Source organism: Canis lupus, chromosome 32 (assembly GCF_003254725.2).
Source record: "Canis lupus dingo isolate Sandy chromosome 32, ASM325472v2, whole genome shotgun sequence".
Taxonomy (NCBI): Eukaryota; Metazoa; Chordata; class Mammalia; order Carnivora; family Canidae; genus Canis; species Canis lupus.
The window spans coordinates 33,046,280-33,062,790 of record NC_064274.1 but is presented as its reverse complement, the minus strand read 5'-3'; the positions used below and the strand labels follow the sequence as shown (position 1 = coordinate 33,062,790).

At 34.4% G+C, this 16,511-nt stretch overlaps 1 protein-coding gene across 1 annotated transcript in view; it reads right to left on the bottom strand.

Annotated features, from left to right (window-relative positions):
- The window catches only part of ANK2 (ankyrin 2), a 229,977-nt gene that overhangs the window by 117,188 nt on the left and 96,278 nt on the right, over window positions 1-16,511 (bottom strand). The window contains 4 exon segments of the mRNA XM_049104827.1: window positions 727-924; window positions 6,384-6,482; window positions 12,769-12,867; window positions 14,073-14,171. Of these exon segments, the coding sequence (XP_048960784.1) occupies window positions 727-924; window positions 6,384-6,482; window positions 12,769-12,867; window positions 14,073-14,171 (495 nt within the window).

Here is a 16,511-nt window from a genome sequence, read left to right as displayed (position 1 = left end):
GTTTGAGAATTAGGAATTAAGAGCATAAATTAGTACATGCCTAATACTTCCAATGATTATTGTTAAAGCATAAGTGAAGCAGGGAGATTTATTCAATATTAGACCTTGGGAAATACAGAAGCTGTTCTAAGGACAACCTCATTTAGTTTTCTCTTCAGCAATTCCTGGAATAGTTTCTATAAAATGCTTCCTGAAGCAATAAAACGCTAAGCATCATTTTTCCATTACACTGTGTTTAGGGAATGAAGTCAATAAGGAAATTCTCTAAATGAACTCTTTGCAGGCTTACATTTTACACTATCTTACACGGCCAATCTATTCACCACTTTAAAACCTTTTTTTTTCCAAATAGAGATTAATAATATTCAACTTTTTCAATCTTTTACTGACTCTTCATAGAGGCATTTAGAATTTATTTTATGATTCCTATTTTCAACTTCTATTTTCCTTTCAAAATTGCTTATCACTCCAGAGGTTTCATATCTATCAGCAGCTTGCTAGTTGTGGAAATGTTACCTTAGTGTTTTCCTAAATCTATCCTTCCCCACCATCATTTATAGCAAACTGTGAAGGCATGAAGTAGGCAGGCCACTTGTAGGAGGTAACAAACTTGGTAGAATTAACTATATATCTGTAACCATGATTCGCCCATGTGCCAATGGTCAACCACTATGGTATATTGTCTCAATCTATATTTTCTGCTAATGTGGACTAGGCCAGGTTTACCAGGGCTCTGGCGTTTGGATTGGCTCTCTTGTCCAGAAGGAGTTTGGTCACGCGGTAGTGGCCACAGTGTGCAGCAACATGGAGGGCCGTCAGGTAGTCTAGGGTGACATCATCAACAGGTGCCTTGTGCTGTAACAGGTGCTTCACACATTCCACATGGTCCCCCTGTGCAGCCATGTGAAGCGGAGACAGCCCATTCTGCACATCAAGACAAAACGAAACCAAGTCTACATTTCAGTCATGATTTCCAGGTTGTAAAACACAGCAGAGTCAATTCTCAATATTTGGTACAGTTGGTAGGAGAGGAAAAAATAATCTCCATTTAACATCTAAATGTCCAGTGGGTTATGTATGGCACAGAGGGAAGCTAAGAGAACATTTTATTTCATAATTAAGCTATTCTTAGGCAAAAACAAATTAATATGCCCTTTGTGAATGAATGCATAGTATTGTGTGACAATTTAGACGGATCTCACAATTATTAAGGCAATATTAGATATGTAATACAAGTGATAGCTGAGGCTTTTTATTCCATTCAATTCATCCCTCTGCAAGAATTTCTTTACTTTTAAATGACGGGGAGTGCAAATGAAGGAAGAGCAAGTGGGTGCATCAGGGAAAGAAAAATATTTTGATCATCTCTTAGAGCCATGCTGCCCTGAAATCCTATGATTCCTTTTTCTAACATGAGACATGAATTGGACTTGGACAAAGCAGTCAGGTAAGAGCTAGAAAAGTGTGAGGCAAATGTAGACCACATGGTCAATGATCTCCCAACTTTTAAACTTTGAGGATAATATAAATTTATCATCAGTGATACTGCCAAAAACAGCTTTAATCTTAATTCTTGGAGAAGGTCAACAGCAGGGTAATTCACTGAGGATTATCAGTCTAGGTAAGACTCTTATTTTTTTTTAAAGTTAAATAAATAAGCTTATACAAAAAAATATGTAAAATTAGGGAAGAAACTAAGTTAGAATACATTCGCCCATTAAGAGGAGTGGAATATGGTCTTTTCTTAACAATCAATGCAAATAATGCAAATACAGTCACTAGGAAATAATTGTTGACCAAGTACCCAGCATGGCGGTCATTACATTCAAAGAAGCAAAAGTTGGGTCTGGATAAAAAGCCAGAATCTGCCAAAGGCCCAATATTCTCAATAAGGAAAGTGATTTCAATAATGAAGGGCAGCTAAAATCAAATACAGCAAAATCTTAATTGTGTTGATCTCTGGGAGGTAGAAGTATATGTGATTTTGAAATTATTAATATACTTTCTTGGTTTTTGAAGTACTCTTTACTCATAATTATTGCTTTTATATTAATAAATTCCTAAAATGAACTGAGAAGGCACAATGGATTGATAAGGTATTTATGCATGGGGAGGGGGGAAGATAGTGTAAGGACAAAGTGTAGAAGAAATTCAGGTTGTAGCCATGTTTAGACGGTTAGTGTGGCATGTTTTTCTGATATTCTATCAATCTTTAATGTTGTTTGATCCAGTTAAAAGTTATGTGGAAAATAAAATCTTCACCATTTAATTCTTCATTACATTTTACAAATATTTGCTAAGCACCTACTCAAGCCCTGATCAAGTACTGAGGATACAACAGGGAACACAACAGACAGGGAGCCCTGTCTTCATGAAGGTCATGTTTTGGGTAGTAGTCAGACAATGCAAAGAGAGTAAGAATTAAAATATATAGTATGTTAGAAGGCCACCGGTGTTAAGAAGAAAACTAAAGCAGAGGATGGCCAAGGAAGTCTGTATATATGGGCACATTATGGATAGGTTGGCCAGAAATGGGCTGACTGAGAAGGTGAGTTTTAATGAAAGACATGACGACAGTACGAGAGTGGGTCCTGCTGATCTGGGGGAAAAACATTTGAGGGTGACGAAAACCAAATACAAGCATATCATGTTGAGTATGACTGATGAAGAGTAGGGAGGAGAATGCAGCTGAAGGCAAGTGAATAAGAGGGTAAATAAGGAGAGGAACTCAGGTAAGAGAACTGCGAGTCAGAATAGAGTCTTTGATTTATACTCTAAATGAGTATAAGTGCTTATGGAAGGTTTAGGACAACAGGATTACTCTGTTTGCTGTATTGAGAATATACTGAACAGGGTTAAAAGAGAAAAAGGAGGGCCAATTAGTATCTCTTGCAATCATCCAGGTACAGTTGATGGTAACTTGGACCAGGGTGCTGAATTATGAGATAGTTTGAAGGAAAATATGACAAGGTTTAGTGACAGGATATGAAGAGAGAGAAGAGCCAAGCACTGCATGAGGTATTTGACCTGAGAAACTGAAAGAATGGAATGGCCATTCTTCATTGTTGAAATCTGGAGCTCACTTTTTGTGTGTTTTCTAACATTCCTTCATTGTTGAAATCACTTTCCTTATTGAGAACATTTCTATATTGAGAATGTTTCTAACATCCAGAGACCTGGAAGTGAAGAGGAAACAGGAAAGGAGGCTGAACAGAGGGAAGACAGAGAGGTATAATGGTCTAGGAGGCATATAAGGAAAGGAGAGTATTTTTGAGAAGGGAGGAAGAAGCAACTGTGTCAGGGATAGCAAAAAGAGAGAACGTAGACTATATGGGCTGATTCATATAATTGGGTAGATAGGAAGATAGGAGTCAATAGAAATTTCTTCCTGATTGCTTCCATTTTTTCAGCATCATGGAAAATAAAGACAAGGAAAGGAGTCTAAGAAGTCTAAAAAAGAAAAAAAGTATAGAATAGTCAGGTAGCAGGGAGTGAGAGTGAATACGGTTCAGAAATATATTGATTGTTAAGCAGCATTAAAGGCCAACTCGAAGTTAGCAATCATAAATTTAAAGTGAGCCTAGGCAGTATGATTGGGTGTTTTCAGCCAGCACACTCAGCTACAAGAATGTGAGTTGGATCTAATCAGGGTAAAATACAGCAAGTGAGCCTTCTACAGTGGCTCAGTCTATGAGTATGTCAGGGAGTGGTATGAATAATTCTGTTGGGCAGAGGTGAAAGCATAAGGTGAATATGGGATAATAAAACAATGGATGATGGACTCAGAAGGCAAAACACATTTCTGGAGTTGGGATCTCAGAGAAAGGTAACTGAAACATTGAGGCAGTGTTTGGAGAGTCAGAGATTAGAGGAGGAATTCAAGAGGGTTTACAGCTACCAAAACTGACAGGCCAACTAAAAAGATCCTCTACTGCTCTAAGATCATTAAAATCATCATGAATTAGAATAGGGGTTGTGGAGAAGAGTCATAGTTTGCCAAAAGCTAGAATTTTCAAAAAATGAGGTGGAATGATAACTAGATAGATGAATATTTGCTTCAAGGGGGAACAGTGGATGATACAAAACTAAGAGTTTTTATGGAATGAGAAGAATAGTCTGGCATTAGGTGCCTATTCCACTTTCGGGTAAAATGCTATCACTTCACCAACCTGATTAGTTCATTTCTTGGTGTTCTTTACCCTGAATATAGCTCTACTTTTTCTTATTATCTCCTTATCTCCACTCAATTTTGAGCTTCTTGAACAAACAGACCTTGTGTCATTTATCTTGAGAGTTCCTTAGTGATCAGAACACTGCCTAGTGTACTGTAACTACTTACACTATGATAGTTGGATGCTCAGATGAATGAATGACTGAATAAATGTGGATATAATCATGTAGCCACAGACATTTTATGCTAGATCCTTACGTATAAATGATTTTGCTACAAGAAGGCCAGCAAAAAAATTTCATCTAGGTAATACATTGTCTTCATTAGTGACCTAACAATTATAGGTGAACTCTGTATATAAGATTATTTTATAGTTGTGGGAAAGCAAATCAGCCCATTCTCAATTTGATATGTACTTTTTATTGGTTATAACATGACTGGTGAAATTTTGTTATTTCCATTTAAATTTCAACCAGTTTTCTCAACAAAACTTTCTACGGGGTATCCTTCTACAGTGGCTCAGTCGGTTAAGCCTCTGCCTTTGGCTCAGGTCATGATCTCAGGGTCCTAGGATCCAGCCCTGTGTCAAGTTCTCTGCTTGGCAGGGAGCCTGCTTCTCCCTCTCCCTCTACCCCTCCCCTAAGCTCATGTGTTTTTCTTTCTTTCTTTCTTTCTTTCTTTCTTTTCTTTCTTTCTTTCTTTCTTTCTTTCTTTCTTTCTTTCTTTCTTTCTCTCTCTCTCTCTCTCTCTCTAAAATAAATAAATAATATCTTTTAAAAAAACTTTCTATAATTATCCCTGCATTACTCAGCCCAAAATGTCATATTTTAAAGATAAAATTCTACAACAGTCATGGTATCACTATGAGAATGAAAATAAGATATATGACTTGAAGTCATCATTTCCTAGCCTATTGAGCCCATCTTTAATGATTAAGTTCATTCTACACATATTTTAAATGCGTGGTTTAATTTTTGCTCCAAATAATTTCAAATAAATATTCAATTAAAATACAAATTGAAAAATAGTTGCTTATGTTGGCTGTCTTATTTTTCTCAATTTACCCTAGTAACATCATCAGTTGATGCCAGCCCTGTTCCGGGGCTATAGAAGAGCCCTAATACAGAGAAAATGTAAGTCCTTTGTACTCAATTTTTGTTGTATTAAGGATACGATGGTTGTTGCATATCCCATTAAATAGTTCTGTGTGATTATCTTTTATTTATGTTTCATGATATTTTTTGGCAACCCAAAGTATGGCTGGAAAGTGGGGACTTGTACAGTAATAATGCTTGTAAAATACATTTTATAGTGAAAACCTCCAATAAATCAGCTCCTGGTGGGGTTTTCGGTTAGTTTTCTTCATGGTTGAGCATACTGATGAAATAAGGCAAGAAATGCTAGATGTACTGAGCCATAGAGAACATTATACTTCTTTAATTGTTCTTTGCAGATGGCCTGTCCTAAATTGTGCTTTCCATATTACCTACTAATTCTAAATATAATCACCCAATACTACCAGTAAGTCATTCTTTTTACTAGTATTACCTAAGAGGTAAAGATTGGGGAGTTAAGGGATACCTGGTTGGCTCAGCAATTGAGCGTCTGCCCTTGGCTCAGGGCGTAATCCCAGAATCCAGAATTGAGTCCTGCATCAGACTTCTTGCAGAAAACTTACTTCTCCCTCTGCCCATGTCTCTGCCTCTCTCTCTCTCTCTCTCTCTCTGTCTGTCTGCCTGTCTGTCTCTCATGAATAAACAATCAAAAAATCTTTAAAAAAAAATAAGATTGGAGAGTTAAAAGATTATCTTGTATTGCTAATTGTGCTACTTTAAAAGACAATTTTATATGTATTTTACAGCCTCTTAGAGAATCATTAAAGTATAAACCTATAGAATATAAGAAATATTCTCATGTATATACAATATACTCATTTATATATAACATAAATATGTTCAAATATCCATCTGTAGTAAGAGTAGCAGGCAAAAATATAGAAAGAACATGAAGGTATACAATCAATACATCTTAATGCATGGATTTGTTCATTTTAAATAATTTTCAAACAGCTTGATATATATTCCTCATTCCTGGCACACAATTACTGAGTAATTAGAAAACATTTGACTGATGCTTCGATTTCAAGAACAAAGATTTGCAAAAGAGTGGCTTAAAGAGCTCTGTAGATCCCATCTTACTCAGAATGACCCACCTTAGTCCTTGCCAGCAAGGGAGCTCCCCGTTCCAACAGAAGTTCTGCGACTTGATCGTGCCCACTTCTTGCAGCACAGTGAAGTGGTGTCAACCCATCCTGCCAAAAGAATGAAAGAATGAAGCCTGAGTTAACTTTAAAAAAAAAAATCAAGATTGTTTCTTTTGCCACTTTAATGAAAGCTGAACTCATTCCTACTGACTCAGTAGATCAGTAGTACAATTGCTACTCGTTACTTGATAGAGGAGAAGAGTAAGAGAGAAAGTAAGACAGTGAGAGATCCTGACAGAGAGCAGGGGAGAGAAAAAGAATGATAGGGATGAAACAGAGAGGGCAAGGGTGAGAGAGATCTCACATGTGGAGGTTCAATGTAAAAAAACACATTGCTGGTCCAGTGTCTTAATTTTCAGGAAGATGGAAAAGCAGTTAATTGCAGCTGTTGAACTTGAAAGTACTACTTGCTTGGAACCACAACCCCGAGATTATACTGTCAAGCTATTTTATTTTGGATGTCCTAATACAACTTTTACCACCCCCCCCCAGTTCTTCTTAATATAACATGTCCCCCAGTTCTTCTTAATATAACATGTCCATCTTTGATCTCTTGAATTGTCACTATTTTCAGAAATCCTCCTAAAATGCTCCCTGTTGCTCATGGAAATTCTTTTCATGTTCTTCCAAAGGTTTCCACACATATTTCTCAACATTTTACAAACTACGTAAGTATTTCTCAGAGATTAAATTTGTTATTAACAATAATAACATTAAAACGGTGTGTCAAACAAAATTATGACACAACTATATGTTACAGTTTTTATAAAACTTTCTGACCTTTATACTTTGCAGGTAGTTTCTGATTCCAGAGCAATCCTCAAATTCCCTCTGTCTTTTGGACTTATTTCTCATTAAGATGACATGGCCAGAAAGCAGAGTAGGTGGGTAAAATCAGACAAAAATGTAACATTGGGTAAGAAGTGAGAGAGAAAATGAAATCCTGAGTATATAAATTAGCTAAAGATTTCAAGTTTAAGACAAAAAAAAACTGTCATAGGGAAATATGTTGAGAAGGTAGGTAGCAGTCAGAGAAAAAGATGAATGGTGAGCAGTTAAGAGGACTTCAAAAGCTTCTGATTTATATCCAGAACTCTATCTAATAGCCTATCTTTTGTGTCTCTGTTTCCAGGACCATCTATGTGGGTTATGCTTTCCTCTTAAGAAATATAAGTATCTGGGTTACAATACTCTTCCTGTCCCAACATACTGGGATTTCTATGCTAGATATCTTCTTCCCTTAGCCTCAAAGATCCATGCTCTGGCTTTCTCTACTCTGCTCCATGTCTGACAGGAAAAGCTCTTTGGATTGTATAAGTGGGCTACATTGCTCTCTGGCTTCTGGTTGGGTACGGGAAATGCAGCAAGACATGGGAGCCACTCTGTAAAGGATGTCCTTAGTCCTTAGGCTATGTGTCTTTACCAAAGGGTATGCTGCAGCCAAAATCCTCTCCTTGGAAGTGCTGGTACCCTACTTCTCACCTTGGCCTGGGGTTGGTAATGAGTCCTGCTCTTGCTAGCTCCAGGAACACTGTACTTCCTCTTGTGCCTTCCCTACAGTCCACCTATAGTGTTAGAAATAGAGCCTTTAATAATCTATATTCAAATTATCAAATGCAAGCCTGCTCTCTGTCTTCAGTTAGACCCTTGAGTTATAATGATACTTTGCTTTGTTAAATCTACTCAACTAGTATTAAGATACTGAACATCCAAAATAGACCTTGCAATTTTGAATATGTAGGAATTAGCATGAAAAGACTGCATTTCCAGAAAATTTTTTTAAAAGGATTTAACTACTGTAGTTGAGATACCGAGTTATTTTAAAGTTTGCCAGAGAGGAGCCTAAAAAAAGAAACCGTGCAGACAAAGTGATTAGGATAATTATGCTTTTATATCTTGATAACATACCTTGTGGTGGAAGTATAGAGCACTGGTTGCTATTTAAGTTATATAACTATTAGCTATAGCTTGATTTCTCAATCATATTCTTGGTAGGGGCTTCATGGGGAACTAGAGTTTGAAGAAATCCAACATCATGAATAAAGGCATTATAGGCAACGGTTCTGCATTTGGGCTCTGGAATCAGGGACTCAAGTGTGAGTCTCAGGCAGGCTACCATGGATGATGCTTTCTGATGCTCAGTTTCACAATAAACATAATGGGGTAATTTTTCTTATCCCATTTAACTTACGACCTTGTTTGAAAGATGAGGGGACTCTGCCTTAAATCATTTTTAGGAAAGGTATTGTTTTCTATGGAATACATGAAATATTCATTGTGTAATTATGTGGAAACCTTCAAATACTCTCTGAACACAACAGGAAAATATGGAGAACCCTTAATAAATCCATAAGAACATCAAAGAGTAATAAAGATTACATTGATCTAAACCTGATGCAAAAAAAAAAAAAAAAAAAAACCTGATGCAATTTATCTGCCCTTATATCAAATTCAACTTTCCCAGCATGCTCCATCTGAATAGATCTTAGATATTTTTATAAGTATAGTATCTCATTTTTGTCACAAAAAAAATCTTACCAAGGTTTTGTATTCAAGGACTTTTTTACTTAATTTTTTATTAACTCTTAGGGGCAATGATCTGTTCTCTATCTTTAACTTAAATTTTTAAGACTCTATTTGAAGGTTACTTCCCCTCTACTGCCCAGAGTCCCTTTTCTTGTGTTCTTTTTTTTTTCCCTTCACTAGAATCAGTTCATATCACACTATGATGTTGATAATCCTTAAAAGATTAGATCAATCAACAGTACAGGGACACCACTTTTCCAGCTGGTAATCCACAGCATTAGCTTTGTACAACTATTTCTTTATCTTTTTCCTTCCTCCCTCCTGCTTAGATTGTAGATGTATCCTGAAGTCCATGTATTAACATGGGCTCTTCTAATTACAACCCTGTGTGTGGTAGGTCAAGTTACATAATTCCTCTGAAAATCATTTTTCCCCTTGGTAGTCTCATTTCTCAAATGAAGACCTCCATATTTCCTCTACAAGCAGATAATACATACTTCATAAATTGTTAGGAAGAGGAAATAAGATGATATTTGTAGAGTACGTAGCAGGGTGCCTACAACATCGTATGTATATGACAATTGGTACCCACTATTGTTGCTTAATTATTGTGATCCCTTTTTCATGATATATAGTTTTTTGTTCATTATATTTTAATATTTTTGTAAACTTTTACTGTTTGCATTGCAACATGTATTTCAATATTTCAATCTTATGTGGAGTATCTCCACATTTAAATAATATATAAGTTTAAAAATAAAAAAGAATAATGCTTTTAATAAAACCTGAATTAATAATATCATTTTTAACTAGCTATGAAGTTTCTTTTTTAACATTAAAATGAGGTTTTTCAAATACCAGAAAAGCAGAAAAGCAGAGCTCTGGTAATAGCATCTTAGTTTCACACTAGATCCTCGCCAATAGTGAGAATGTCAATGAGAGGTAAAATGTCTCAATGATTGACAAAGTGCTGGTGAAAGTGGGGAAAAAGTGGTTAAGATTATTTTTTAATTATCCCTAAGCCTTTACATATCTTGCTTTTCTCCAGAAAATGAAAATCGTATAAATGAGAAATATAATAAGAAGATCAAGTGGAAACTTCTTGATAGAATATACTAGATTCAGAATGTTTATGGCTAACATGATTGGAGGGAAAACTGAGACCTCTATGATAAAAAAATTAAAGAAAACTATTTTTATTTCCTTATATAGAAGCTTTATTGTACTACCTAAAAAGATAGTCAAAAGTACATGTAAATTTTTTCTTTTTTAAAATATATTTTCAAAGGCAAAAGAAAAGGCTAATCAGATTCCTTTGCTTTAATAATAAAATATTACACTTCCAGAACTAGCCTCCCAATTCCAGACCACAGTCCTTGATTTCAGTATTACCTGATTTTGTTTTTGGTAAAAAAAAAAAAAAAAAAAAAAAGATACAGGTGTTTTAGTTACAGCCAGAATTAAAAGAATTGAACTGCTTTTAAAATCCTGTTCCTTAGAGGTGAGGAAGGACTTTAACTTACATTTAAGGAGTAAATGAAGAGAATGTCCACACAATATACACAATTATAAAATCTATTTTTGCTTTATAAATTCTTGAATGAAATTCAATTTATTTGTATATCTAAAGGCTTCTCTGGATGAAATACAGTCCAAATATTCCCTTCACAGAAGGAACCAAGGCTTACATTTGATCAACTTGCTCAAGGACAATTATTTAATGCCAGAACTAGCATGAGTCCATTTCTCCATATCTTAGTATTCTTTTTATGAAAACGCACTGCCTATTTGGACTTAGACTTAAATTACATATGCAAATGTATGTAGGCCAGGAAATATTTTGAATAACTAAGGAAATATTGCAATGATCAATAAAAACAAAATCAATTGCTTCAAAAATGAATGAATACTCCAGAAAAATATTAATAAGAATAATGTGAATCTTAAGACACTGGCTAAGATAAAATTCTGTTGATTTACTAAGTGCTTTCTTTCCATTGATACTCTCAATTATTAGAGAGTATCAATAGAAACAGAGATGTAAGTGTAAAGGGAGACATAATGTTTGTAATATACTTAAAGGAGCAGGCACACAAACTCTTTCCTTTAAACATGAAAAACAAGTGAGCAAAGCATGCAGTGTGTGTGCAATTGTTCCAACTTCTGCATACCTACAGCACAGCAAGGGAAAAGGCATGTCAACAAAGCAAAGGGTAGAAATCAGGTAAAACTCTTATGAAAAGACAGTAGACAGTACAACAAAGATCTTGACAGACAAAGCAAACCACTCCAGAACTCCCACATGATAATATGACATAGATACTCTGGACCAAATGTCGTAGAGAAATGAGATTAAGAAAGCAACATTTTCTGAGGTCATTAAAAATCAGATTTTATGGGGGAGCCTGGATGGCTCTGTCTGACTCTTGATTTGGCTACAGTCATAATCTCAGGGTTGTAGGATCCAGCCTAGAGATGAGCTTGGTGCCCAGTGGAGAGTGTGCTTGAGATTCTCTCCTTCTTCCTCTCCTCCTCCACCCCTCCTCATGCTTGTGTGCATGTGTATACTTCTCTCTCTCTCTCTCTCTCATAAATAAATAAAATCTTTTTAAAAACCCAGAATTTATAGTCTGGGACTGGTGTAGTCCCTTAAAACTCAAAGATGATAAAGCTTATTAAATAAAAACATTTTCTAGCCTCAAGACTTGCAGAGGAATTAGATTTGATCCTTAGTCCTTCGACTATGAGAGTATAAAGTCCCAGGATTAAACAAAGTGAAGATAAAATATCACAAGGGACAAATCTTATCTGCTATCTTTTACAGACTTCTCACATCATATAATTCAAAATGTTTCGCGGAAGTCTATGATTAATCAAGGCTACTCCAGAGAACTAGAGTTGAAGTACTGATTAAATGTTTAAGGAAGTAACTACATATAATTTCAGTAACATAATAAAAAAATTATGAGTAGATAAGTAATTGATCCATCCTATTTTACAAAGATAAATAATAATAGCTAAGAGTTAATTCTCTTATAACCATATGAGATGGGTACCGATATTAGACTAAGTTCAGAGAAGGTAATAAGAAACTGCCAATATCATATGGCTAGTAAGTAGCAGAAGTAAATTTGAAATCAAGTAGTCTGCCTTCAGAGGGTGCACTTCGAACAATTATATTTTCCTGCCTATTTTATTATCTATTTGTTGGGAGGAGATAAAACTCAGATTTATATTTGACTTTAAAAATTTGAAATGAATGAAGGGCACTGCCTCTTACCAAACTGGAATGAGCAAATTTGCAACGTAATAACCAGATGCCTTTGCTCCATTAGCATATAGCAGATCTCCTCCTCAAGTCAGTATAGCATAATGTCTTAAGAAAATGATTTAAAAATTGGAAAGTTAGAAGCAAAAGACTGTCAACATGTATTTTAACATATTTATGTAAAAGCCACACCCTTATAGCACAATATATGCTTACAAGTTTGGGTTTTTGAAATTTATAGCTAGTAATCAGAGATGCTTCAGTCCAGTCTTTGGTCTTTGTCCCTCAAAATAAACAAGGACTTGAAAAACTGTCTCATTGAGGGGCTAGCGTCCCATTCCCCCAGCACTGATAAGCAAATATTAATTCCACTTTACAAGGAGAAACCTTTAAATATTGCATGAGATTTAAATTGAATCCAGGAAAGCAATTTCCTTGAAAACACATTGCTTATATTTAGGGATTGGTATTTTAAGGTGCCTGCGTAAAGAATACAAAAAAGCAAAATTGGTAGGAAATTGAAAGAACAGAGACACTCACCCTAGTTTTGGCATCGATCTGACCACCACGATCCAGTAAGAGCTTCACCATGTTTGTGTTTCCCCTTTTGGAAGCCACATGCAGAGGAGTGATTCCATTCTACACCATGGAAAGACCAAACAAGAGCATGTTGGGTATGACAGGGCATGATGCTAGAGACTGCATTGGAGGGCATGAAGAAGGCTGTGACCCACAGTAATTTGATTCAAGGTTACTAAAGTTTCAATGTCTTTGATTTTTATGGGACAGAAAAGCACATAAACCACAAAGCACTATAGTTAGAGAATGAAAAATGGAATGAAACTGCATAACTAAGGTAGTCCGTAACTACGACATATGTATTGAATGCATACATTACATTGTACACATTGTCAAGAGACAAAGGGAGCACTTTTGCATAATAAATATTTCAGATTCTACTTAGGACAGAGCCAGTAGTCCAAAGTCTATCTCTCTTTCTACAGTATCCATGTACTGAAAGATTCTATCTGTGCTTTAAAATAGAATACAAATATACATATTCAATAACCATTAGAAAATGATTCTTAAAAACACCTTCTTCAGAATAATTCAGTATGAAAAACAACTTGAAAACAACTCAACATTAGTTTCAATACAGAAGGCTTCTCAGGACAAAACACCATATATATGAATTATGGTTATTTATTTTATTGGCTATCTTATATCATCATTATGGCAAGAATATTACCTGACTCTGTATCATAATTTTGCAAATATTCAAATATTGCATTTATTGATTCATTTTAATTACATTGAGCTTTGTAATTATCATGTAAGTGAATTCTTTCCAGTGATGCGTATCATTAAACATACAATGCAACATGATGTCTTGTAATGTATTTTGGTAAGACACTTTATATGAATTCTGAATTCATTAAAAACATTTTTCTGTCACATTGTGTGCCCCATAATCATTAAAACAGTATAGAAATGTACTTAAACATTTGATATCTAATGTTCTAACAGTTTATTTATTGACTCGAAGCTGCTCATTTATGATTCATGGAGTGATCTTTAAATATAACTACTCACACTGATGTCAGAATTAATATTGTCCTTAACTACCGCAAGTGATTTGTTTGCGTGTGGATTTACTCATGCTTATTTTTCATTTATCGAGGCATTATGACTTCATGTGATTCAAAGAAAAAAATGAAAAATCGAATATATCCAACATAGATCCAGACAAGGAAAAAGAAGCAAACCTTTACTATTGTTCATTTTTACTTTAGTAAAATGTCCATTCACTGCTATTTAAAATGAGAAACTATTTTAATCCATACCCTAGCTGTAAAGTCCACAGCAGCTCCCCGGTTTAGAAGAAGAGTTGCTACGTTGACATTTCCATAGTGGGCAGCAATGTGCAAAGGGGTAAAACCACTCTACGGAAAGCAGAGAAAATGACAGTCAGTAAAGCATTTCACTTCCATATGCTGCAGTCCCTGGATTAGTGAAGAAAATCACATGACCTAATATGTGAGCAATACAATTATGATAATAAATGCCTTAATAAGGCTCTTTAAACTTTAGTGCTATGAGGTAGTAAATAACTAGATAAGCAGGTAAATAAATACATTTCTTGGCAACATTATTTCTAATTAGCTAAATGATTTATCTGTTTACAAGATTTATTGTTTATACAAAACGATGTTTCATGAGCTGGTTTAGCTTTAGAGAGAAATAGAATACGTTTAACAACACAAGGTTTCAGCCATAGGATTAACATAATTAAGAATACAAATTTTTTCTCCAGAGAAAGGCTCAAAAACTGTTTTGTTTTATTTGAGGATTTTAATAAAAACAAACAAACAAAAAATAAATCCCCCCAAAGCCAGCATAGGTTGGCACTGTGTTTTTGGAACTATGAAAATGTTGTGAGGAACTCTTATAGAGGATATACTGTTCATTCCACATCATTTACACTGTCATATTTCTGTCTTCTTTAACTGTGTTTAGTGAGACTATGTTGTTAATAATGAAAAAAAAAAGTTAAAAAACAAAGATTAAACAATACACCTGGCATCAATGTAAATATAAAATAAAGAAAAAAATTCAGCTGAACATAATTTTGAATGTTAGTTAAAACAAATTTTATCAATAAGATTGTTATAAAATAAAATATGCAGGTTAAATCAATTACATAGGCATTAGAGAACTGTTTACTCTCAGAATGTTTAAAAAATGAGTCTGAAAACCTTCATGGAAGAAAAGTATATTTCCTTTCATTTCTTTTTCTGATGAAATTTAGTTAGAAATTTTTGCCATTTTCACAAGAGAAGTACATTAACTTTTCTTTTTAAAGTATGAAAAATGTATTATCCCTGCTCTCCATAATTTCATAATTCTCTTTACTCAATGAAAGATGATAGGAACAATAAAGTCTGTTCTTACAAAATTGGATATGATATCCTGCAGTTTTGAAGTTATTTTGTATCATTCACTTTTATTTGAAATGAACTTTGATTTCTATAATACTGTTTTTAAGAAATATTATCTAAATCACAACCATTATTTTACTATTCACTTGATAAATAGTTTTTGGTGACTATGTTTTTAAATGGCCTAAATAAGCATTCAGGTATCTTACATAGAAATCCCTCTGTGCTATCATCCAAATTAGCTACAAATAATTTCTGACTATAGAGAAACAAGACACAAAATAAGAATAGTAACCATCAATCCAAATCCCACACTCTGTGGTAAAGATATTTTTGCATCTACAAGATGCCAAATATTCATGTCAAAATGGAGGGAAAAATCAGGTTACAACCTGGCTGTTATTTTTATAAAATGTCAAATTTTTGTATTTTAGGAAACAATTGACGAAATTTTTCATTTTTATGTTGATGTTTCCTGTCATACAGACATATCCTGAGTGTACGTCCATCATTTAAATTGTAAGTTAATTTCAGAAAAAAACAGTGATTGCCGGTGAATCATTTTCAAACTATTATTCTCATTTGCAAAAATAAACCAATTTATTGTGTGACACAGCTTCGTCAACCATCCATGATGATGCCTCAGACTATGACTCTCAGAACAACCAACACAAACCTTCTATAAGTCCCTCAGGGGAACCCTTGCCTCTCTTGAAGGTAGAAAGCTCAGTTTACTTTTCTACAGGGCTATCAATGGAAAGGTTCTCCTCTTTGTTATTCTATTGTCCTTAAAGAAATATTTCTAACTCAGTAAAGCCTTCCCAAACTGTTTTCAACACATTGTTTTAGAGCCAAAATTGCTTTAAAAAGATCTTTTTTTCCCCAGAACAGTATCTTTATTTTTTTTTTACATTTGTTTTTATTTAAGTTCAATTTGCCAACATATAGTATAACACCCAGTGCTTTCAGGGATAATTTCTATAGTTTGTTAAAAAATATCTCTTAAAAAATCACCAAAAATCACCTATAAGTTACAAGTATTAAAATCAGTAGTTAAGATATAAACTTTATGGTTCCAGTATTGAGCAATTTCATCAAGCAATTGGGCCTTTTTTAAAATCTATGTCCTAAGTTCCATTCACAGATATAAAACAGAAGAAATAATATGACTAATTCAAGTATATTCACATCTCAATAGGTAAATTTATTAATAAACAAGATATTAGTTTTATAAATACACTACTCTCAGTAAATACTAAATGAATGCTCAAAACCTCTCTAGCTCCACAACTCAGTGATCACCAGATGTTAGTCTAAAGAGTCTTCTTAACAAAGTGAAAATCA